General features: G+C 43.5%; 1 protein-coding gene across 2 annotated transcripts in view; it reads right to left on the reverse strand.

Annotated features, from left to right (window-relative positions):
* Positions 1-1,255: 1,255 nt before the first annotated feature.
* Positions 1,256-23,588, reverse strand: part of plekhm3 (pleckstrin homology domain containing, family M, member 3) — a 32,759-nt gene continuing 10,426 nt past the window's right edge. For both annotated transcript variants that reach the window (XM_079358152.1, XM_079358151.1), the window contains exons 3-7: positions 17,627-17,772; positions 17,135-17,328; positions 13,971-14,034; positions 8,201-8,358; positions 1,256-5,694 (exon numbers count right to left, since the gene is read on the reverse strand). In XM_079358152.1, coding sequence (XP_079214278.1) covers positions 5,532-5,694; positions 8,201-8,358; positions 13,971-14,034; positions 17,135-17,328; positions 17,627-17,772 — 725 coding nt within the window. In that variant the 3' untranslated portion in view covers positions 1,256-5,531. The remainder of the gene's footprint in view (positions 5,695-8,200; positions 8,359-13,970; positions 14,035-17,134; positions 17,329-17,626; positions 17,773-23,588) is intronic.

The following is a 23,588-nucleotide window of genomic DNA, read 5'->3' on the forward strand; positions in this document are numbered from 1 at the left end:
AGTTGCTCGCTAAATGTCAGGGGGGGACCGTGTGTGTGTGTGTGTGTGTGTGTGTGTGTGTGTGTGTGTGTGTGTGTGTGTGTGTGTGTGTGTGTGTGTGTGTGTGTGTGTGTAAGAGCAGTACACCCTCCTCTCATGTTGGGAGAACAGAGGCCCGGTGCTTCACTCCTCTGTGACCGTTGTCCACCTCCCCCCTCCTACGTCTCTCTCTCTGCTCCGTCCTCGTTTTTCTCCTTAAACTGTCTTTTGTTTTCATTTTCGTTGGCATTTCTGCTCCGTCGTTGTTCGAAGTCCTAAATGAGTCTTGACTGGCCTGCGGGCCATTGGAGAAGCACAAAGGACTTCGTTCTACTCGCTACAGTTGATCCATTGTGGGCGTCCCACAATGCACTAATTGGCGATGACAATTAAGCGCGGTCGACACTCAGCTTCAATTTGCCTGCTGCTCGACATACATCACCAGCAAACGATTCAGCCTGTGAGCTCTCACACAGTATGCAGATTCACTCGGGGCAGGTCTACGTGCACCTTTAATTCACACGTTACTCTCCTCGCTCAGAGAAGTTTTCGTTTGTCAGCTCAGATTGTGAGCTCATCTGGAAGATTCACTTGACCTTGAAACGAGTGACCGGCAACGCGCTCGCTCCACATGGACCTTTTTGTGACTGTTGCAGAGCTTCTAAACGTCTCATGTCAAAGCTGTCTCAGAGTTTTTCCTGTCTGTCGTAATAAATGGAACATTTATTTTTCTATTTAATGTCTGTCAACTACAAGAATAGAAACCATTCTTAAACAATGGCTATAAATAAAGTTGAACAATGTGACTAAACCTCAAGAAACTGAAGTGATTGTTTGTATTTGATGTGTATTTGGATTTTATAGTTGACCCATGTCCCATCTACAAACATATAGGCGCCATTTATGACCTGTGTTGGGCACGTTCGTAAAAATAAGTAACATGTACTTGTTACTACAATAACTTACTTCTTTAAAAAAGTAAATAGTTTCTTGGTAAAATGTAACTTTTCTGCTTCCATCCTCATGTCGATGTGTAGTGTTGAGTGTTTCTGTGGCAGATTGTGATTCAATCTGAGACACAGCAGCTGTTGTTTTCAGGAAGAAAACAGAAGATCAACCTTTAGTTGATCAAGTCAACGTTTCTACAAAATCTATTCATCAGTAAACTTTCTAAAAAGCTAAAAAAAAATTCAAAGCTTTAAAAATATGTTTCAACACAGGATTCAAACAATTATAATATTAAGAAGACACACTTTATTGGCATCAGTGGCGAGCAGACAAATAAGAACAAAACAAAACCACCAGAAAATCTATTCCCTGTATTTGCATAAAGTTTGGCTGCCATGAAAATAAACACTGTTAAGAAAAATAACTTAAAAAGTGCAGACCAGAGAAGAGCTTCAGTCCAGTGCCTCTCTTTAAATACTGTACAATGTGTCAAAGAAAAGTCAAAAACATGTGCCTGCAACATAAAGAACCGTACACACACAGAGAACAGAAAAGACACAGAAGGAGGTGAAAGGTCAACATTATTCTTAGAGCATGTCTGTTTAAGATTTTAAATCCAGAGGGGATTACAAAGAGGCGACATTATTGGACAGTGCAACAAGTTTAAACACACACACACACACAAAATACTGCATTCAACGAGAAACTCAACAAAAAGAGGTCAATAAATGGTGAAGCTACATGGAGGCCGCCCACAGAGTCCAGCAGGTTGAGTAATTCAAACACTAAAATAAGGATCTGTATATTCAACGCTTGATCCCGAGGCAGCTGGACTTGGTTGAAGATCTTATTCAAGATGGTCAACTCAGTCAATTTGCCTTTGGATCAAGCTTCCACTTCAATTTAGACCCTGACCTGGATGATGAAGAACCTGCACAGACCAGGATCAGGTTTGTCTTCCTGAATAGCTGAATTATTCCGAGTGCACCTTTTAAATATGAAAGCTCTCGGCACACATGCAACCATACATTTTATTTTCCTCCTCTCTGCTTGTTTTCTTCAGATCTTAACGCATTCGTCTCTTTCATTAGTTAGAATGTGAACGCTGTTTAAACGAAATCACTCCTCTCATTCTGTCGAGATAACAAAGCTGGTTTGGACGTGACGACGGGGATCATTAGAAAAGAAAACATTCGGCAGCTCGCACTAATGAACCAAGCTGAGTTTGTTTTTGTGCTTTTAGCTACTCGGCGGACATGACACGAAGAAGTCCAGATCTGTAAGACGAGTAAATTAAACGTCTGGGTGCATGTACGCTCAGGGCTCCTGTGGTTAAACATCTAGCATCTTTTGAATCTTTCACAAGAGTTTATTTCCAAAGCGAGTTTTACTTTGAGCGGAAATCTGAGTCAAGCAAATATTGTGGATTAGATTTGAGGTCCCAGATTTGGCAGTTCGAGTAAACGGGATCAGCGTTCCGTTTTAAAAGCTCCTAATCTTTGTCAAAAGAATAACACATATCCATATTTCTGGAACCTGCTTTGCTCTGCGGGTCATTAAACAACAGAAACCAGAAGAGACAAACTTCACACGTAAAATAATACTTCAACAAAAGGTTTATGCAGCAGGCACATTCAGCCAACGATAACTTCAAGTAAGAAAAATCATAGCAAAAAAAACAAAACACAAACAACCCTGACACATCAGTGCACTTTCTCCCGTCCCGTTTTTAACAACACTGAGTGACGTTGTTTCACCGTCCTTCATGCTTCATAAACATGAATATCGGAAATAAATGTTCCTTTATAAACCCTGAATAAACGGAGGGTTTCTTTCAGTGCAGACAGCAGCAGCGTATTCCCTTACAAGTCGACATTATCTTTATGGCTCCAACAAGCTGAGAAACTAAAGAGGATGAAGAGGACGAAGAACTGCGACGAGGTTAGAGCAGCTACGTTTGAGTTCAAATCTTTACAATTTAGACACAAAAATCTTTAAAGCTGCAATTCATGACTTTGTTATTATAATTAGAAACTCCTCTTAAAATGTTTCCAAAGCTCGATGTGGAAATTTAAGCACCAACCGTTCACAAACAGCAAATTTAGATTTTTTTTGTTGTTGTTTTTTTCCTGTCACAAAGCAGCTCTAACCTGAACCCACGTCTTTATTTTCTCACATCCCAGAAAAAAAGTTTCTGTTCTGATTGGATCAAATCTTTCCAGTTTTTCTAGCAACAATAAAAAAACATGTTAAACTATCAAAGTTAACTTCTTGTTTTAGGCATCAGAATCATCAGCACCCAAAACTGTGTGAGACAAATTTGTTTAAAATCTTGAACGTTTTCAGTTCTCCATTAAACATGTTGACACCTGTGAGATTTAGCTGAAGATCTTTAAACTTCTGTTAAATGTCGCCACAGACAGGACGGTGCAGCGGTGTCGTTTAAGAAAAGTGTAAAGTAAAGCGTGTCCAGACGTTGAAACATGAAAGCAGAGGGTTATGAAGGCCGTCTAGGTTGCATAGAAATGCTAAAAAGCTAAAGCCGCTATCACGTCTGATAGATTTTGCATGAAGAGAGTAGAACCACAGAAGAAGAGAGGAAGGAGGAGAGATGATGTCAATGACAGAAGAAGGTACAGTATATTATTGCCTGTTATTATACAGTAAGAAGGATGAGCTCAGACACACTGAGAGTCCCTTTAAAGTTTACATGATGAGTGCTTCAAAACATTGACTAGTTCCCTGTCTGAGAAAAAACTAGCTGGAGATCAGGTGAAGGGATTTCTAAACTTCAATCACAGCTTTTCACTATAACCGCTTTAATGTTATCGATATTTTTTTTTAAAAAAGCGTCCCAATGTGACAGCATCAACGTAAACCTTTAATCCAATGAAATCGTCCCTCATGAAGACCGACATATGACCGATCAGTGTTTGTCATTTACTTCTTTAAAAGCAGCAGCAGCTGAGCTGGAGGGCGGGACACATAACAGGAGCTGATTCAGGTTTCCCAAAAGACGACATTTCCCAGAATTCAACCTAGCACCGTCTGTTGGAGCTCTGTGGAGCTCTAACGTCTCTCTGTCCTGTGTTTAGGGCTCACGATGATGTGGTCCACTTCAAGCTTGCTCATTTTAATACTGCGCCTGTCATTAACTCTCGCTGGCTGTGCGATTACCATGCTAGTTAAACGGCCAGCGTCCCGTGCCGCCTCCTTCTCTGCCTGTTTGTGAACAGGAAATCATAGCGACCGACACTGAGCGTATTATGTTGGAGATGGAGCTGATAAATAACGGTCGAGAGCTCTTCTTTCTGCAGGATTATGAAAACGCCAACGATACAGGGAATGTTGTCAAAGCAGGAAATACTATGCTATCCAGGGGACCAATCACAGGGCAGAGGTGCAGTTCACACTCAGCGTAGGTACAGTGCTACATGAACCTACAGCGTAAGTATGCGAGTGTGTGGTCTGATAGAGCGTCACTGCAGGAGGGGGCGATGTCATTGGTCGAGACTTCAAGTCCAACTGAACAGAGAGTTCAGTGAATGATTGTTTTACTCACTGATGAAGCGCTCGTCATCTTAAACGTATTCATAATACGTCTCCTGAAGCTTAGGTTACGTTTTTAAGAAGATGAGGTTGTTGTCCCGGCAACTCTACGCCTCATGTGAAACATGTCAGACACATGAAATGCTCAGCGTCCACAGTTACAGCCTTCATAGGTTCTGTGGACAGAGCAGGACGGTGAGACACAATTTCATGAGAAAGATTTAGATCTGAACGTTTGAAAGGAATCTTTAACAGATGCTGAGAAAATGAGGCCTTAATATGTTTCCACGTTCATCCCAGCAGCTGCTTCTTTCTCTGTAAACAAGTAAACTTGGCTTCAGGTTATTTAAGCTTCATCCATTATCAACACGTTTGTTTCCTCATATTATTCCCTACACAAAAACAACAAACCCGTCGCATGTTTCCAGAGACGGGAGACTTTTTTTTTTTTTAGTGACAGTTTTTGGGTTGACCAGCAGATGAAACCCTGAAAAAAAAAAAAAAAAAAGCTGCACCCTGGGAATATTCTGCGAAACAGATCCTCTGTTGTCTGTCCTCTGATTCTCTGTTATCTAGTTTAACGTCACTGTGACTTTGGAGGGAGCTGAAGGACGTCGCTTCGAGTAAATCAAGAAAACGTTCCAACGCTAAGTTTGAATCGTTTCAGCTGATCAGTTGTGATTTGATATGTTGAACCCCTGAAACAAGAAGCAGAGGTGTGCTGAAGGGGCGAGGACGCTATACAAGTGTGATGTATGATTATAAAATACTCGCAGGTCAGTCTGGTGCAGCGTTTTTGTCCTTCCTCTTCTTTTTTACAGTCGGACAAACGAGGGGGATTTGTTTAGTCCACTCAATCACAAACCTGAAGATCCCTTAGATACTCCGCGCTCGTCCTCTGCTCGCGCTATTTGTACCGGAGACACACACAAATCAGCAAAACAGGCACTTCTGTGTCTATTGGTGTGTGTGTGTGTGTGTGTGTGTGTGTGTGTGTGTGTGTGTTTGTGTGTGTCTCAGGTGTCTTGGTAGGGCAGGTGGAAGCAGCCGGGGCTGTCGTCGTCTGGAGACCAGAAGGACGACGGCCTTTTGTGGTGGAGTTCTCGTCGGACGCAGCGAGGACACGGCTGAGCCTTCAGTCGACACTCGGTGTGGAACACGGCGCCGCAGCCGTCACACCTGGAGACGCACGCACACACACACACACACACACACACACAGAGGTCAAGTTTATCACAAACATTATTACATCACCAGCACTTCTTCTGCACGTTTCAGAGCGGCTGAGTCCAAGTAAATGACGTCATAATCGATGTTTATTCGGGTTACTATATTTGTGAAAGGAGTGGAACAAATTGGAGGAGTCGTTTCTTTGCACACGTGGAAAACAACGTGTCCATCTTTGATTCCAACACGTTTCAAATTTAAAGCAAAACATTGAAAAGAAGGTTTTCTTTTTTCGTCTTTCCTTTCAGCTCAGTTACCGTGCAGAAGAGCACAAACACACAGCTGTTATCAGGTAACACTTCACACTTCCTTCACAAGTCATAAAGCACGGCTCAACATGGAATGTGTGTGTGTGTGTGTGTGTGTGTGTGTGTGTGTGTGTGTGTGTGTGTTTAAGTGATAGTGCAGACTGAGAGTGTCAGAGTCTTCTAAGAATCAGTCCTGATTGGCTCTTATCGCTCTGCTGTCTGTCACTCTGAGTTTCAGTGTCCAGGACAGGTATCTGGAGTGTGTTAATGTCTATGTCTTACACACACACACACACACACACGTACACACACGTGCGCACACACACACACACTCACTCAGAAGAGCACTAAGCATTTGAAATGTTTTGAACGGTTCGTCCTAAACGCCGCTTGCAGGTTAATCGTCACAGGTTCAAATGAGGCGCTTCGACCTCCCGCCTGTTTTTCAAAGAAATAAAAGAAAGAAGCGGCTTGTTGTAATAAAACAACGACAAGATCCGTCTGTCCGTCTAATCAGACAAAACCAATGAGCCCAATGTTGGATTTAGACCTTGAGAAATGGTATCGTAGCTTTTCCTTACACATCTATAAGACAGCTTCCTAGTTTTATTTGTTTGGTGAGAACTCCTTTAAAATGACTGTTTGAAAAAGTTTTCTTTGTTCATTATGAAAGCTTCAGACAAAAAAAAAACTATTGACTTTGAATGTAGTTGGGCTACAGAGGGGGTGAGACGTGAGTTAGTTTGTTAGCGTTATTTGCATCTAACAAGCATCAAACAAGTCCTCACAAAGACAGCAAAACATGAGCAAGCATTCATGTACTGAGCATGTCAAAACATGACACACACACACACACACACACACACACACACACACACACACACACACACACACACACACACACACACACACACACACACACACACACACACACACACACACACACACACACACACACACACACACACACACACCTCAGGGCCCGCAGCTCAAATAAATGAACCTTCTCATTGAGGCACTGACTTTACTACTCAGTCAATTTATGTTCTCCCTTTGACTTCAAGCCTGATGCCTTATTATGGAGTCCATTCAACATGTCAGCCTCGGGAGGAATATCAAAAAGTACATTATGTGCTTTTATCCAGCTGCTCGGAGGAGAAAGAGTGTACGGCTCCTGATGCAATTCATTCATTCTCAAGAACCGCTCAGGACGTTTCTGCAAACAGGACTTGTCCAGGTTGGAGATGATTTCATCAGCAGCAAAGGAAACACAGCCAACAGTGTGGAAGAGTATCAAATCTCCTCCTCTGTTTTTTCTGAATCAACCAGATCCTTCTCTCTGTTGAATGAGATACTGAACACGTAAGTTCATAAAAATCAGATCTGAAGTCTTCTTATTCAGATACGGCTCTGTCAATGATTTTTGTGTGTATGCAGTACGCTTCAGTGCAAAGCGTTGTTTACCTCATGTCAACATGATCCATGATCCGTTTGAGCTGCATGTCACAGAGAAGAGAAAAACACCTCCTGTTTGTAGTTTAACTGTTTAACTGTACTTTTAGTCGGCAGGCTTTTTGTGGGAGATCAAAAACAGGTTGAATAATAAATGTGCACTAATGAAGTCAAATATAGGTTAAAATAACCGGGTGCTTAAAAAGTCACAACAGTTTGGAATAGACATCACTATGTGTGTTGTGTTGTGCATGTCATTTCCTCAAGTAAATAAAACCATTTTAGTTGGTTTTTCCTCCTTGATTGATGGGACAGTGGGTAGAGTGGGAGTTATGTGAGACAGGAGCTGCGCAGGTCAGAGTCACGCCAGGTTGCCCCGGACGACAACCTCCCTTCACGGAACTTTCGACACATCCTTGACGTTTCACTGGCGGCACGAAACATTTTGATTTTTGAAGCGAAACGATCCCTTTACTCTCTCTGTTGTCATCGTCCACCAAAGCACAGCTAAAACCTGCATGAACCCTTGATAGAAACTGAAGAGTGGATGTTGGTAAATAACTCCAGCAGATCCTGAGAAGACGCCTCTAGTACAGATCATGTTTCGCCGTCGGATGTTTTCGATCAAACGTCGGGTACGATCAGTAGAGAGAACAGCTCAAAGAGAAGCTTCACGGAACAAAAAAACACAACATCCTCATCCATTCAAAATCAACGAGCAGTCTTTGGGAGAAAGGATCGTGTGAGTGTGTGTGTACCTCTTGGTGGCGCTCTCCTGGAACGGGTAGATGACCTGTCCGTTCTGGCAGAGCTCGCAGATGAAACCTTTCTCTCGACACAAACTGCAGCTGAAGACATGAGAGCTGGCGAACTTTATGACCTTGGCGAGGAAGGGAGCCAGTTTCCCGTCGATCACCTGGAGGGAGCGAACAGAGAAGACACCTGATCAACTCAAGACGGATTTCAAAATACAGATGTGCACGATCAGGTGCTACAGGGGGCGGCTGTGCGAGTCGTCCTCTCTCAATACGAAGGTTGGGGGTTCGATCCCCAGCTCCTGCAGCCACATGTCCGACGTGTCCCGGGTAAGACACTTAGCCCTGAATTGTTCCTGCTGCTTCGTTGGCTTTTCACAGCAGCGTGAATGTGTAGGTGTGACCTGCGGTGTAAAATTGCTTTGAGTAGTCAGAAGACGAGGACACACGGCCAACGTCGATTCAACGTTTGCATAGAAACATGCAACATGCAGTTAACAGTTAAGTTACAGTTAAGCTGAATCTCTTTGATTTGTAGGAAACAGGAAGGAAAGAAGGGAAAGACACTGAAGGAAGGACGACATTCAATGAAGTGAACGCCTTTTGATGGAAACGCTTGGGAAGTTTCTTTCAGGAGTGTGTGTGTGTGTGTGTGTGTGTGTGTGTGTGGGGGGGGGGGGGGGGGGGGGGGGGGGGGGGGGGGGGGGCTGGACTTGAATAGACACTGCATGACTGACAGAAGCAGGACAGCAAGTTAGCCAAAGAAGCTCGAAAAACCTTTTACATGAATACAAACTCTGTATGTTCGCAAAGCTTCGTCATAACACTTCATACTGCAGCGTGATGAGACACCGAACGGTGCAGACAAATCAGGCATGAAGGAAGAAACAGAGACACAAACAGAGATACAATACAGGAGAGAGTTCTTCAGAGAGAGAGAGAGACAGAGAGAGAGAGAGAGAGAGAGAGAGAGAGAGAGAGAGTATTCAGATACAAGTGGTTCCACCTGGCAGAGCTCTGGACCTCCCAATTATAACCTCCTTCATGCTGTTTGTTCCACGACGAGGACGAGAGGAGAAGAAGAGGACGATGTAAGATGGAGCGAGGAGAAAGAAAACACACACACACAGAGGAAACACAGCACACACAGTCGTACTGCATGTAAAGTGATGTGTGTCTCACATCACAGAGCAGGAAAAAGGCCTCACACGCTGGCATCACTGACTGACACTTCAGGCTTTGACCATCCACACTCAGAGACCGTGCTGAAATGTTCAACCTGTCATTTTGAAACTATCCGTCTCAGCTTCGACATGAAGCTCCTGATCTGGACTGAACTCAACATTTTCATTTGAACCGTTCAGGATGGAAACCACGGCTCGTTCCACACTCCTGGAAATGTAGGGGGGAAAAAAAAGTTCTCAACCTGAGTCGGTTGTTAAAATGTGACCCCCGGCTGATAGATGTTTCCAGGTGGACAGACATGCAGGTACCAACGATGAAAGACAAATAAAAGTGCCCCCCCCCCCCCCCCCCCCTCTGCCCAGCGCAGCCCCGATCAGTCCTGGTCCAGCCCGGTCCACATGACGAATGGCTCTCCTGATGGAGGCTGACAGGCTCGGTAATTAAGTCGCTCTATAATTGGACTGGGCAGAATCAAACGAGCTCTGGTGGCTGACTGCTACTCTGGAGGGACGATGGGAAAGAAGGAGGGAGGAACAGGAAGATGGATGAATGCAGAGTGGAGAAGGTAAACAGAAAGATTGGATGGAGCTATACTGAAATTAAGAAGAACGTCTCCATGTACATAAACGTCCCGATTACCAATAAAGACAGATTTGACAGTAATATCATCACATCTATTTGGCAGAGACTGTTTTATTAGCTTCAGCAAAAGTACCAGAGCAGCAGTAATACATGAGGTCACACTGGGACAATCACTCAGACTCGCAGCTTTGACCCTTTAATTTGTTCACTCACCAGAGTCTAAACAGGACAACAATTAGGACAAATATTGATGGCCGCCTGGAGTGTCGGGGCCCAACACAGCCAAACATCTCAGAGATCTCTGACGAGCGCTCCGAGTTGGAAACACTATTTGTTTGTATGTGGATTCTGCAGAACAACGACCCAGTCCTTGTAACCTGGAGAAGTTTTGAAATGAGTAAAAAGATAGGAAGAAGGTTTTTGGGTTTTTTTGGGTTTCGTTTTTAGTCCTGCACTCGTGAACATTTCTAGAACGTGAAGTTTGTCCAGTTTGATGGAGGTGGGGGTGGACGTCAGGAGAAAAGACGGACGATCAACAGATTGTGATGCTTTAATGAGGGGTTTTTGCTTTTAAATCAAATGAAACTGGAACAGGTTTAACTCAACCAGGACGTTTTTGAAAAGACACTTTGAATCTCAAATAAATAGTTTTGCTGCTGGACTGACAATTTCCCTGCTAACCCTGAGCTCTTCAGATTTAGTCAATGTGCCCACCTGAAAGCCCCACAGGATAACAAACAAGAGAAAACATGAATGATTTCATCTCCAGTTAAATAAAGTGCTTCACTGTGTAAATCCTTCACTGTAGTTTGATAAATACTGTTTGTTATAATTCATATTCAAAGTGATTGTAGAGCAGCCCACAAAACAAAGCATACAACTGTATTTGTATTCTTAACCCTCTTTCCCTCCAAACACACACACACACACACACACACACACACACACACACACTTCAACTCCTCCCTCCAGTTGAACCTCTCTTTCTGCTCCATGCAGAGTCTTTGTGCTCCAAAACCTCCTAATCCCCCAAAACTGCTGTTTAACAGCCGCTCGCCTGCCCTCTCTCTCCCTCTCTCTCCCTCTCTCTCCCTCTAACACACACACACACACACACACACACACACAGACACACACACACACACACAGACACACACACACACACACACACACACACACACACACACACACACACACACACACACACACACACACACACACACACACACACACACACACACACACACACACACACACACACACACACACACACACACACACACACACACACACACACACACACACACACACACACACACACTGGAGACGACTACCACAGCTCCATTGAGGAACCAGAAAGCCAGCTGGGATTGAATGGCTGGAAAGAGCAGGGTGAGATCCGTTTGGATAAGTAACACACACACACACACACACACACACACCACACACACACACACACACACACACACACACACACACACACACATACACACAATTGATGAAGGTACTACAACATCTAGATGATGACAGAGATTGAGGTTGAAGAGATGAAAATCTGTTATTTTGGATTACCACAATAAACAACCAAAAAACTCAACTAATTAGAAATAAAAACTGTTTACTTCACGTCACACAGCAGTGAGTGAAGCAGGAACATGGAGAGTCTCAATGGAAGAAGTGCTGAGTATCTTGTTCATTAACATGTATAAATCTGGCTCCAAAAACTCGATAATATCAGACCAGCTAGGACAATATCGATGTCGATATTTCAGAAAGATGCTGTAGAGCACAGACGAAGCTCAGCGACTTCTCATGTTTGGTCACCTCCATAAAAAACACACGATGCTCCTCTTTAAAAGACACCTGTTGAGCATTTGATGTTTTTATTTATTAATGCTTTTCCCAAACTTTCAGGCTGCCCCGTTTAACCCTCGTCATACAACGCAGTGTTGTGCATCTGTGTGTGTGTGTGTGTGTGTGTGTGTGTGTGTGTGTGTGTGTGTGTTAGCGCCGCCTGAACTCCATGAGCAGAATCTGGAAAACGTTCTGAGAACTTGTAACATTTACTTAAGAGGCCTGTGTGTGTCAGGACAAGTGTGAGTGGAGAGGCATGCCTGGCATAGAGGGAATGCCAGGGTGTCACTGTGGGAAGCCTGCTGCACACACACGCACACACACACACACACACGCACGCACACACACACGCACGCACACACACACGCACACACACATCTACTTTAGCCTCCATACAAAACCCTACAATCTTAAAACCAGTAGAGAAAAAAAAGGGCAGAGTGTCCTTAGATAAACACATGTGTTTTTTCCACATGAACTGGCTCCTTATGGGGGGGGGGGGTCTATTTGTCGGGTGAGTGAATAGACGAGCGTGGTCCTGGGTTTAGCCAGGGGAGTTTAGCCCTCGCTGACCTCTGAGCTGGAACAAAAAAAGCCACGTTGATTAAGAGCGTCATTTTATTCAGGAGGTGAATCAAAAGAAACAAGCTTGTTAATATGGAAAACCAATTAAGAGGCAGAGTGCTTGAGAATCTCCAAAGGGGGGGGGGGGGGTGGAGAGAGGGGAGGAGGAGGAGGAGGAGGAGAAGTAGAGACACTTACCAAAGAGGCCTATTGTTAAAATTAGCCCTAAATCCCCAGTTGGGAGTTTTTATGAGTAAATCAGAGTTTAGCAGAGAAAGAGAGGCACACACACACATAACATACATGTGCGCTGAGCGTGTGTGTGTGTGAGGCCAAGGGGGATGCTGGGAAGAATGGAGGGATGTCACGCTTTGTTTTTCTGCCTGTTGATTCTGAATGTGACCAATTAGTAGAGCAGAGAGACACAGAGTGTGGGAGTGGAGGAGGAGGAGGAGGTAAAAAAAAAAAAGAAAAAGGAGGAGGGGGTTCAATCTCTTTCAGCGTGAGAGTCCGTCTGTGGTCGAGCTCTGACTCACAGAGGAGAGAAAGAGGGGGGAAAAAATGGGGCAGGGTCCAACACAATGAACATAAAGACAAACAAAAGAACTTTTCAGTCATTTGTGGTCGCTTTTCTCTGACCCCCAACTCAGCCCGAGGAGGAGTTACAGAAAGGCCACAGTGCGTTTCTATTTTTACGTCATCTCCGCTAATCACAGAATTTCTGTTTCATCACACGTCACTCGTACAACACTTTTAATCACCTCTGTGGTAAACTTATTTTAATGGAAGAGAAATGAGGGGGTTTCAGTTGATTAAAAAAAAGTGATAATTTACAATCTGTCTGAATAAACGCAGAGCAGCGTTGACTTGGTTTGAATCTTTTCCTCTGAGACTTTTGTTTTCCTGAGTCAGGACACAAATAAGTGCAAACATTGAGCCTATTAGAGGGTATTAGTCTCTCTTCTCATTGTTGTGACAGGCACTTCCCAAAGAAACAAAGACGATGTTGAATAAAGGATGAGCCTAAAAACATTCCCTGTTTTTACTTTTGTCAGCAAAGTCAATAAAAAGATAAACTCATATTGTTTTGAAACCAGAGACATACACCTTAAAAAAAAAGTCACTCCATGTTAATGCTCATTTAAGGGTCGAGTCAGCATTTAAGAGAGCAGGGTATTTAACCAAGGATCAAGTCAATACTAACTACCGCATGTGTGTTCAACAGGGTCATTTATTTCTCCTTCCTTGTGGTATCAGCTCAAGTTGAAACCTTTCAGAGAGGCGTTGTTGGTGTCACTGGCGCTCTTTTCCAAATGTAAATATTCACACAAACTTTGAAAATAATCCCCCCCCCCAAAAAAAAAAAAGTTTCACCAGCGAAAAGAGCGTTTTTGTACCAGGAAGTCAACTGAGTTGTTGCTAAATGTTTACACGCAGGCATCGATGTGGAGATCTTCAACGCAGCTACACCTGCAGCCTTGACGTTATCTCAACTTGAAAAATTCACCCAAATTACAACCAAACAAACTCTCAAGAGAAGAACCTACCAGGTCTGAAACTAAAAAAAAAGTATGCGATGTGTTCGTACCTGCTGCAGGTCAGCCAGGGAGTAAAGGTGGATGTGCTGTAGCAGGTATTCCCTCGGAAAGATCCTGTGCAAAGACACATGAAGAAAACTTTAAATCCTGTAGAACAACAGAGTCAGAAATACAACACAGCGTCAGTAAGACATCAATATATCAATCCAAGTTCAGTTTAACTTAGATACAGATAATCTGACACTAAATGATTGTGCAGTCCAGTTGTGATATGGTTAATCTTTTAAACACAACATTATTTACACTGACTCAATGTTTGTCCACCTCTCAGACCGAGGTGCTAAACACAGTCATCTTGTTCACTCGGTCAGCTGTAGCATTTAATCGTCTCACAGTGTTAGAAAAACAAATACGCCAGAGCTTTCAGCAGGTGTGTGTGTGTGTGTGTGTGTGTGTGTGTGTGTGTGTGTGTGTGTGTGTGGGTGTGTGGGTGTGTGTCTTTGAGTATGTGTGGGATGGGAGGCCTCCTCTCAGAGCGCCAAGATGGACGGCACCACCTTAAATCCTGTCTAAGCTGCGATGAGTGTCGCCGAAACACAAGTATGTGTATGCATTGATACAGTGTGTGTGCGTGTGTGTGTGTGTGTGTGTGTGTGTGTGTGTGTGTGTGTGTGTGTGTGTGATCCAAACACCTCATGGTGATAGGCACCACTGATTAACTTCTCTGTTTGGTATGTTACCAACGGTTACCACACCAGCATTCATAAGACAATACCCACAAAGTCAAACACACACAACAATCACACACACACACACACACTAAATCTTTGTTGACTGTGTAGTTAGGGTGCACATGAACACGCCCTGAAAGTGTGTGCTGATCTTGATAGAAGACTAAATCACGCACCAGTTCAGCCTCACATTAAAAGTCTCTTATCACACAGTGATTAAAATTATTTACTCAAGATGGGTCTCACTGTATATGAGTGTGTGTGTGTGTGTGTGTGTGTGTGTGTGTGTGTGTGTGTGTGTGTGTGTGCGTGTGTGTGTGTGTGTGTGCGTGTGTGTGTGTATGTGTGTGTGTGTGTATGTATGTGTGTGTGTGTGTGTGTGTGTGTGTGTGTAAGGGAAGGATCATCTAACACAGCAACAATGTGACTTAAATCTAATAGTTAAAAAAGTGCTGTTACAACATTTACGTTACAGGAAGTTTGTGAACCATCTTTAACAAAAACAAAAACATGGATAAGAACTTTAAACCTGATGTTACTGCAGATCCATTAAAACAACTTTTGCACTAAACACGGCACTTTAAAAACATTTGAACAGGAAGATCTGCCTTGAGGCTACTTCTTGGTCCACTGTCCACTGTTGCAATGCATGTTTGTTCTCGTACTTTTATAGACCGAGCTGCAACCCAAGGTGGTAAAAAACTAAGTTCCAAAAAATCCCATAAAAACTGCAGCTCCCTTAATGTCCACTTGAGGCCGGTTCCATAAATCAGGGAAACCCCATCAGAGAGTTTCAGCAGTAATAAAATGTTTTTCCGCCAGGTATAAGAAACGTTTCTGGTCTCTCATGACTGTTACTGTTTTTGCAACGGATCACGTGAACACTCGCTGCTTCGGGTTTTTTTTGTATTGGATTTAAATTCACCGCTTAGGAAACCAATGGTTAAAGTGGCTGATGTTTAATTCAGCAGAAGCAATAGATTCATTCCCCGTCTGTGTAACTCTGAAATAACACTTCTGTCAATAAGATATGGATGTCAGAACAACTTTAAAACAATAAAGTTAACTTCCTGTACAATTACATTAGACTTCTTTTCAAAAGCATTTAAAAAGCAGGTCAAAGTTTAATGCACACACATACAAAGGATGTGTGTGTGTGTGTGTGTGTGTGTGTGTGTGTGTGTGTGTGTGTGTGTGTGTGTGTGTATCCGAGACTCTCTGCCTGTTTGCAACAGACATCTCTCCTCAAATCCCCCCCTGAAGGAGACTAATGATAAGAGGAAGGTTTTAGCGCCACGGCGCTCATCAATCCTGCCGTGTTTGGAAGTGGCGGGGCACTAGCCGGCACTAGCTAATGGGACAGAAGTAAACACAGGACATCATGATGCTGCTCGTCCGAGAAGAGAAACACCCCGAGGTTTGGGTCAAAGCTGCTGGGAGAGTCCTGCAGAAACTTTAATTTAATGTTGCTACATAAAAGAACATCATATGGTAATGTCAGACTTTGACATGTGTCGTTTGAAGGTTTGATTGTGTTTTGACACCTTCTACTCCACTGGTCGGGTTAAGGTGGAATGAAGAACTTGAATTCCCTTGGGATCAATAAAGTATCTATCTATCTATCAATGTAACACTACTTAGGTACAAAATCATACTCGAGGTCAATTAGTGCCATTTCATTAAAGTACTGTGTCTGTGTTTTATGTGTCTGTGATGTTAAATGTACCACTCAAGTCTATGATGTAATGTAAAGAGTTAAATATTGGTCTGACAGTAAAACAGCTTTAATTTGAAGAAACAATAAAGTACTCACCAAAGTACACAAAATTAAGCCATAAACTAACAACAACAATGGCTATGAAGGTGTGAAACATCAGTGTTGTGTGTCCACTCCTTACGCCTCTGAGAAGAGGAGGGTGAAGAAGAAGAGGAAGACGCAGAAGAGCTCAATCTAACCTTTTTTTTCCTACCTCAAATAAATTCTTTAAAAAAATAAAAATAAATAAAAAATCGTGACAGAATATGAATTCGACTCCTGTGCATCTGCAGATGTGGATTTTACCCTCAAACATGGTCAAACATGAGAGTGTAATGCTGACCTGGACCGGGGCGAGTAGCATCCATCAGTTGAGAAGACAAGGCTTTCAGTGAGGGAGCCCACCCAGCTATACCCCCCCCCCCCCCCCCCCCCCACCCACCCACCACCACCACCACCACCACACACGAGCATATACACACATCTTTCATGTTATAAAGCAGAGGAATGCATGCAGATAAAAGTTGTGGCAGTGTACGCTCATGCACTCAAACATACACATGTGGCACACGTGAACATATCGCAGCAGGAGAGATGTAAACAGTCTGTGTAACGAAGAGTCTGCTCAACATAACAGATATTAGAGTCCATCAGTCAGGCTGCTGATGTTCAACATAAGACGCTGATGTCTCCCGTGCAGAGGGGGCTGTATCATCGGCCTTCTTACCTTCGCCTGAGGTCCTCAGCCACAGTCGCTCTGCAGCTGAACAGGTAGGCCCGCAGTGACTGGAGCTGCTGACGAAGACGCAGCACAGTGCTGAGAGCCTCACAGTGCTCGTACAGACAGGGGTTGAGCTGCTGGACGTCCAGCAGGGGCTCCTCATACACAAACTCCAGGAACTCCTTGGCCTGTTTAGACACCTGGAGGAGAAGATCAGAGTTCACACACGACCATCGACACAACTGCAATGAGTCACAATGCAGATGATCCTAACGGATACTTGCAGGGTAAAAAAGTCAAACTTTTTTCTCTTGCTCTGACTAAACAAGCAAATATAGTACAAGGCAGTTAATTTTAGAGGAGCTGTTCGGACACTTTTAACCTTCAGATACAGCAAGGCTCGCTGTTCCCTCTTTTTATTTATGTGTGTCGATTGGTCACTTCAAGTACGACGAGATGATGGATGTCTTGATTTGGTTTTTTGGGGCGGTGTCCCACCTTGTGCTTGCTGGTGTCCCAGTTGTGGAGTAGGCGTGCTGGGATGAGGAAGGAGTTGTCCTGATGGCAGCTGTGGCAGTAGTACCATCCGCTGTAGCAGCAGACCTTGGCCTTCCCTCTGGAGAGACCGACAGGACGCTGACAACCTGGGGGGGGGGGGGGGGGAGTCATTGAATTAGTGCGTGTCTAATTAACAAGTATGAGTCAAAATGAGAGTCTGTAATTATGAGGAAACCATGTATACAACACAACAATGTTCTTTATGATACTGTCGTCATTTCAGAGTCTTTCACTTGTCGTAAACTCTGCAACAATGAAACGATTGTTTCCACAAAGATATCCTTGATGCACTCCTCTGTCGCTGCATTGATGTGTCCAAACTGCTAAATTAGACCCTGAAGTGTTGCACAAGTAAGCGTTTAGTGTGAGCAGCCTGCTCAGAAGGCGACAACAACAAGATAAGGAGGGCAATAAGGTCGATAAACAAAGAACTCTGTGTTAATATGTGTCTGTTTATTGCCCCTCAGTAAAAACGCAGCTAATCGAGACGAGCGAAACCGCAGATAATAAACATTAAAGTCTGAGTTTATAAAGGGACTCTAAACCAATAAGGTAATAGTGTTTATCATAAGCAATTTCTTTTTTTATTCACCCAAAACTCCTGAAAACACATCATCCTCTCTATTATACAATCAGCATCCGTTTTTGCCTAAATCTACCTGCTCGATTCATTGAAAGTAATCCCTTCAATAACGTCCCACGAGTCTTAGTTCTTTCTGTAGCCACAACACAGCCGGCTTCAACAATAAAGCATGTTGTAGACATAAAAGACCAACAGATCATCAGCTCCATTCAGCCCCATGGCCTCCCTTCTTTCTGCTTTGTCTTCCACACTCTTTAAAGTTCCTCCTCCACCCAAACAACTCAGTGATCACACACACACACACACACATACATACACACACACACACACACACACACACAAACAGCTGAGCGACGCTGCGCTTCAACAGGTGTCCCTTATCCGCGGAAAAAATCTCTGAGAGGACGCGGAGGAAAAACAGCAAATGAAGACAGGAAGAGGAGAAAAAGGAACAGGAGATCGCTATCTAGGTTTTGGAAGACACAGGCATGTAAAGCTACAGACGAAAAGACGGACGACGGGGGGAGAGAGACGTGTGTCAGCCTGTTTGTCAGACGGGCTTTAACATGGAAACAACACAGGTTGAAAAATGGAGAATAAATAAAAAAAAAAAAAAAAAAAGAGCATGAGGATTATAAAGAAGTTAGTGCATTGAGATGAAGGACAGATAAAGGCAGACAATAGAGCGATGTTAGTCCAGATACTCGGGGACTATCGTCAGACGTCTGATAAAAACAGACAATAGTCTAATCAGCTGGATTCCTGTTTTATCTGAGCAAGAAAAAAAACTTGAGATGGTGCGCCCGTCAGCCACACACAGAGCCACTAACGCTCATGTTCACTATGACAAAGGACTGCAGTTCGGTTCTTTCATTTTTATATAATAGAGTCGTGCTTTGGTGTACGAGGTGCCAGGCTACAATGGTAACATGGGTGAACTGCTAGATTTGAATAAAAAGCATACCTCAGTTATCGTCCCTACAGACACACTTACAGTAAACACCAGCTCCCGCACTCAGGAGATCATGTTCAAGGTTTTCAGTGTAACCAGAGGTTAGCAATAGCAGACTTGTTCTGAGTTCAACCTGCAGCTTGAGAAGGCACGATGGAGTCAGAGTGCACATGTTAGCTGCACTTGCATGAAAAGAAAGTTTGAAGATATTAGTCAAAGTCAGGCGTGTGTGACGATGACTAATAGTGCGTTTGTGCTTCTGTTCTGCATGGCCGTAATTCTGTGCTCAGCGTGCAAGGTGGGAGTCATGATTGGAGACTTCCCGGTTGCATTGCGAACATCTCTCGTCAAGGAGAGGCTTTCTAACAACGGTGCCAACCCAACAGCCCCCATCCATCGCACACTCATCTGGAATTGGTCCCTCCCAAAAAATCCCGAAGGAATGCCTCTTTATAGCTCTATTCCCTTTTCTTCAGCTGAGGGAAGCTTTTTGAAGGGCAGCTTTAGTTAGGTTAGCCTTTCAACTTATACGTTGTCTCATGTGGTCGAACTGTACAAACTGCATGTATGCCCCTCAAACCATTTGATCCCAGTGTGAGTCAGAGAAAAAAGCTCCAGATGTGGTCAGGCTGCTCCGATCTCATTCTCATTTTACTTTCTCCAAACACAGAAATCGTCTTATGAATTATCAGGCTAAATATAACCACGTAACAATGTTCAAACGATGGATATTTCTGACTGTCTATGGATATGATAGTGTACGAAACAACAACACAGTCTTATCTCATTGAAGAAGCCCTGATATAACACACGCTTAAATCAGATTGAAGCTAATTGAAGCAGTGAGCTCATGCTGTTGTTGGGGTGGATGCTTTTCGAAAAAACCCACAGTCCACTGTCTTCGAGCCAGGAGGCAGAAAAACAGCGTGTCACTTCGAGGAAACAGCTGACCGCCAGGCCGCCTTTCTGGCCGACCACGGCTTGATTTTGGTCAGCTTCTGCTGGGACCAGAGGGACAAAGACACATGCGTTAAATATGGCCTGAAAACACTCGCAACCTTAATGACAACCTTTAACCTCAAATTCCATATCATGAAGACGAGAGGAGAACACACCCACGCGCACGCGGAGGGAAAAGGAAGGCTGCAACGTGCAGTCGAGAACAGAAGAGATAATGCACGTGGGAATATGGACGAAAAAGAAAGAAACAACACCAAACATTTACATTAGAGTCAGACCAAAACCTCAACAAGCAGCAAAACAACCTCAGGACAGTGAGGAATTCTCACCAGTGACCAGAGGAAACATTTAAGTCTGCAGCAGTGAGGACAGATTGTAGCCCTGTATGAACGGATTTATGCAAATAAGGAAGAAAGTAGATACATAAAAAAAATGTTTGACTGCTTTTTGCATCACCGGGAGAAGGAAAGCAGTTGTTAAATATGTTACTAAAAATGTGCAGCTCTGCAGGATGAACTCGGGATGATGAGTATTTATTAAATGTTGTTATGCGGCCGACATCGAAGCTTCAATACTTTAAATCACATTCAAATGTGCTTTATTTAATCCATATTCCAACCACTATTACATCCCTAATGAGTACTGCTTTTCTTATCTTGAGGAGCAACTATTACCACTCTGTGCTGCTAAACACATCCTCCATTATCAGCAGAGAGAAGCAACTGCTTTCTCTGCCTCTCTCTGATCTTTTATGAGTCTTTCTGGGACGAACAGAGAGAGAGAGCGACGGAGGGAGAGATGAATGGGAATTCAAACGTGGCTCAAAGGTCCACCGATTCTACCCCGGCTCTCTGTAGTGAGAGAGGGTCACTTTGACCCGCCCAGGACGAGCGAGACGGAGGAGAGAGAGAGAGAGAGAGAATACAGATACAGGAAGAGAGAGAGAGAGCGAGAGAGAGAGAGAGAGAGAGAGGGGCAAAAAAGGCTCACCCTTTCATCTGCCCGCCGCTGGTTTTAAACCAACACACCTCTGAGAGTACACAGGGGTGTGTGTGTGTGTGTGTGTGTGTGTGTGCGTTATGTACGTGTTTGAATTAAAACTGAGAATCCTGAGCTTTGATGTGTCTCATTCACAACGACCGAACACTCAAATGAAAATGTGCACAAATGAAGAGTACTATGAGTAAGACAGTCAGTGTGTGTGTGTGTGTGTGTGTGTGTGTGTGTGTGTGTGTGTGTGTGTGTGTTTGGGGAAGGTGGGCAGAGAGGGAGAGACTGTCTATCTTTGATGTGAGCCCACCTACTTCCTCCGTTCCCTGATACCTACTGATGACCACTTCATCCAAAGCTGCCCTGTCCCACACATTCACATAGTCTGTCAGGGGCCTGAGAATGTGCTCCAGTGCAAACCCCAGAAACACACACTGCAACCGTGTGTGTGTGTGTGTGTGTGTGTGTGTGTGTGTGTGGCGAAGGGCGGTCGGGAGTCACGGTCTTCAAACAAACACTGACCGATTTCTTCAAAGAAAACAAAACCCGAGTAATTCAGAAGTGTAATTAGTTGCATATATTTTACATGTTGATGTTAAATAACCAATCACTGGATATGTATAGACGGATGCAGCATGCATATGCAAAGGGAAGACATGAAACAAGTTCAAAGAGAAATCAGAGGAAACTTGAGGAGCGCACTGACCATCGGTCGCTTCCATCAAGAGATCCTATTTAGATGAGTGGCTTCATATATGAATAATCTGCCAGGTATTCATCTTTGCATAACAAGATGAACGTTTTTGATGAATTATGCCAATGAAGTTGAAGGGACAGCAGAGGTTACCATAGATGGTGGTCGCTTTATGTCACATATCACATGGTCCTGTTACAAAGAAAAAGGAAAATAAAGAAAGAAAGTGGTAAAAAAAATAGAAGTAAATAAAAGGTTCCACTGTTGTCCACTTGAGGCAGGCTACAGAAACAATGAACTCCCCTTTATTTTAAAATGATAATTTATATAAATAATATACTAAACATTAAAACAAACAATTTTTACAGCCTACAAAAGATGGATCTTTGATATCTAAAGTATACCAAAGACCAATAATAAAATTGTCTGTTGTTATTATATCAATTAGACTCACAGCTGCACACAATCACATCATACAGGATGTTGACTGACAGCAGGAAAACATTTTCTATGAGTAGAATTAGCTGGCATTCATCTTTTTTTGCACAGATGTTCTTAGAATTATATTTCATATCCAGGTTTATATCTGAATTTAGTCTTCTCTGTCTCCGCCTTTTTACCTGTTCTCATCTGGACAGTGAGTGTGGGGACTGTATGCGTTCAGCACAGGTGAATTCTAAAGAAGCGTCTAAATCCTGTGAAAAGGGACGATAAAAAAAAGAAACAGGTTGTAATATTTAAACCTATTCAAAATAGCCAATAACACCAGCTTCAAGCCTTTAAATACAGAAGGACTCTGCACTCTCTTTCAGTTCTGAGGCTTAAAAATTAAGACGGGTAAAAGACTTTTTCAGGACCTTTTAAGTGACACTGCAGGAGACTAAGAAGGGATACAGTCAAATGAACGAAAGGGAGACAAAAAGGGGGAAAGGCTGTGAGCGTGAATGAACTGGTGAAATGGAAAAGAAACAAAGAGAGGAAAAGGAGGGTAACAAACGCCCTGAGCGAGCAGAGGTGTGCTCTGTATAGAAAATGGACGTATCCAGCTGTCCCTCCCATGCAGCTCAACCCAGAAACCCTTCAATCAAACAACTACGATCAAGCCTGACCACTGCAGCATCCGGGGGCCGCTTTCATTCGCTCTCATTCATTTATTCATTCATCCATTTTTTTTCTCTCCTCCGGTGCTTTAAGCCTACCAATTATCATCAGTTGCCCCCAGACGGCCTCTGTCCTTGTTCCTGTTTCAGCTGGCCTTTCAAACAGCCCTGCATTAATAAGCCAGTTGTTACAAATAAAAAAAGGAGGTGAGCGGTGATTATTCAAAGCCCTTCTGAGAGAGGGTGAGGAAGCCCACGTTTCACACCCACGGAGAGTAAAAGCACCGCCTGCCATTTGTGGGACTGTCCAAGAGGCTGGCAGGAGAAATAATAAAGGAGGGAGAGAGGCTGTAATGGTTCAGGACATGAAAAAGGCTGAAGAGTGAATACAGAAAACACTCTGTCTGACAGCGTCACACATACAGTACCTGTCCAACAGGATGAGAATGATAGAACCACTTCAATATATTTCAAATGAAATGTTGAACTCAGTTTTTCAGCTGGTGGAAGGTTATTACACCTTTGAATTTAAAGGCCACATTTAGTGCAATATTCACAGAAGTCTACTAAATGTGTCCGCAGCCTGTCAACAAAGTCCATCCTCTCTGTTTTTATCCAGCTCC

This window comes from Symphodus melops (assembly GCF_947650265.1).
Source record: "Symphodus melops genome assembly, chromosome: 12".
Taxonomy (NCBI): Eukaryota; Metazoa; Chordata; class Actinopteri; order Labriformes; family Labridae; genus Symphodus; species Symphodus melops.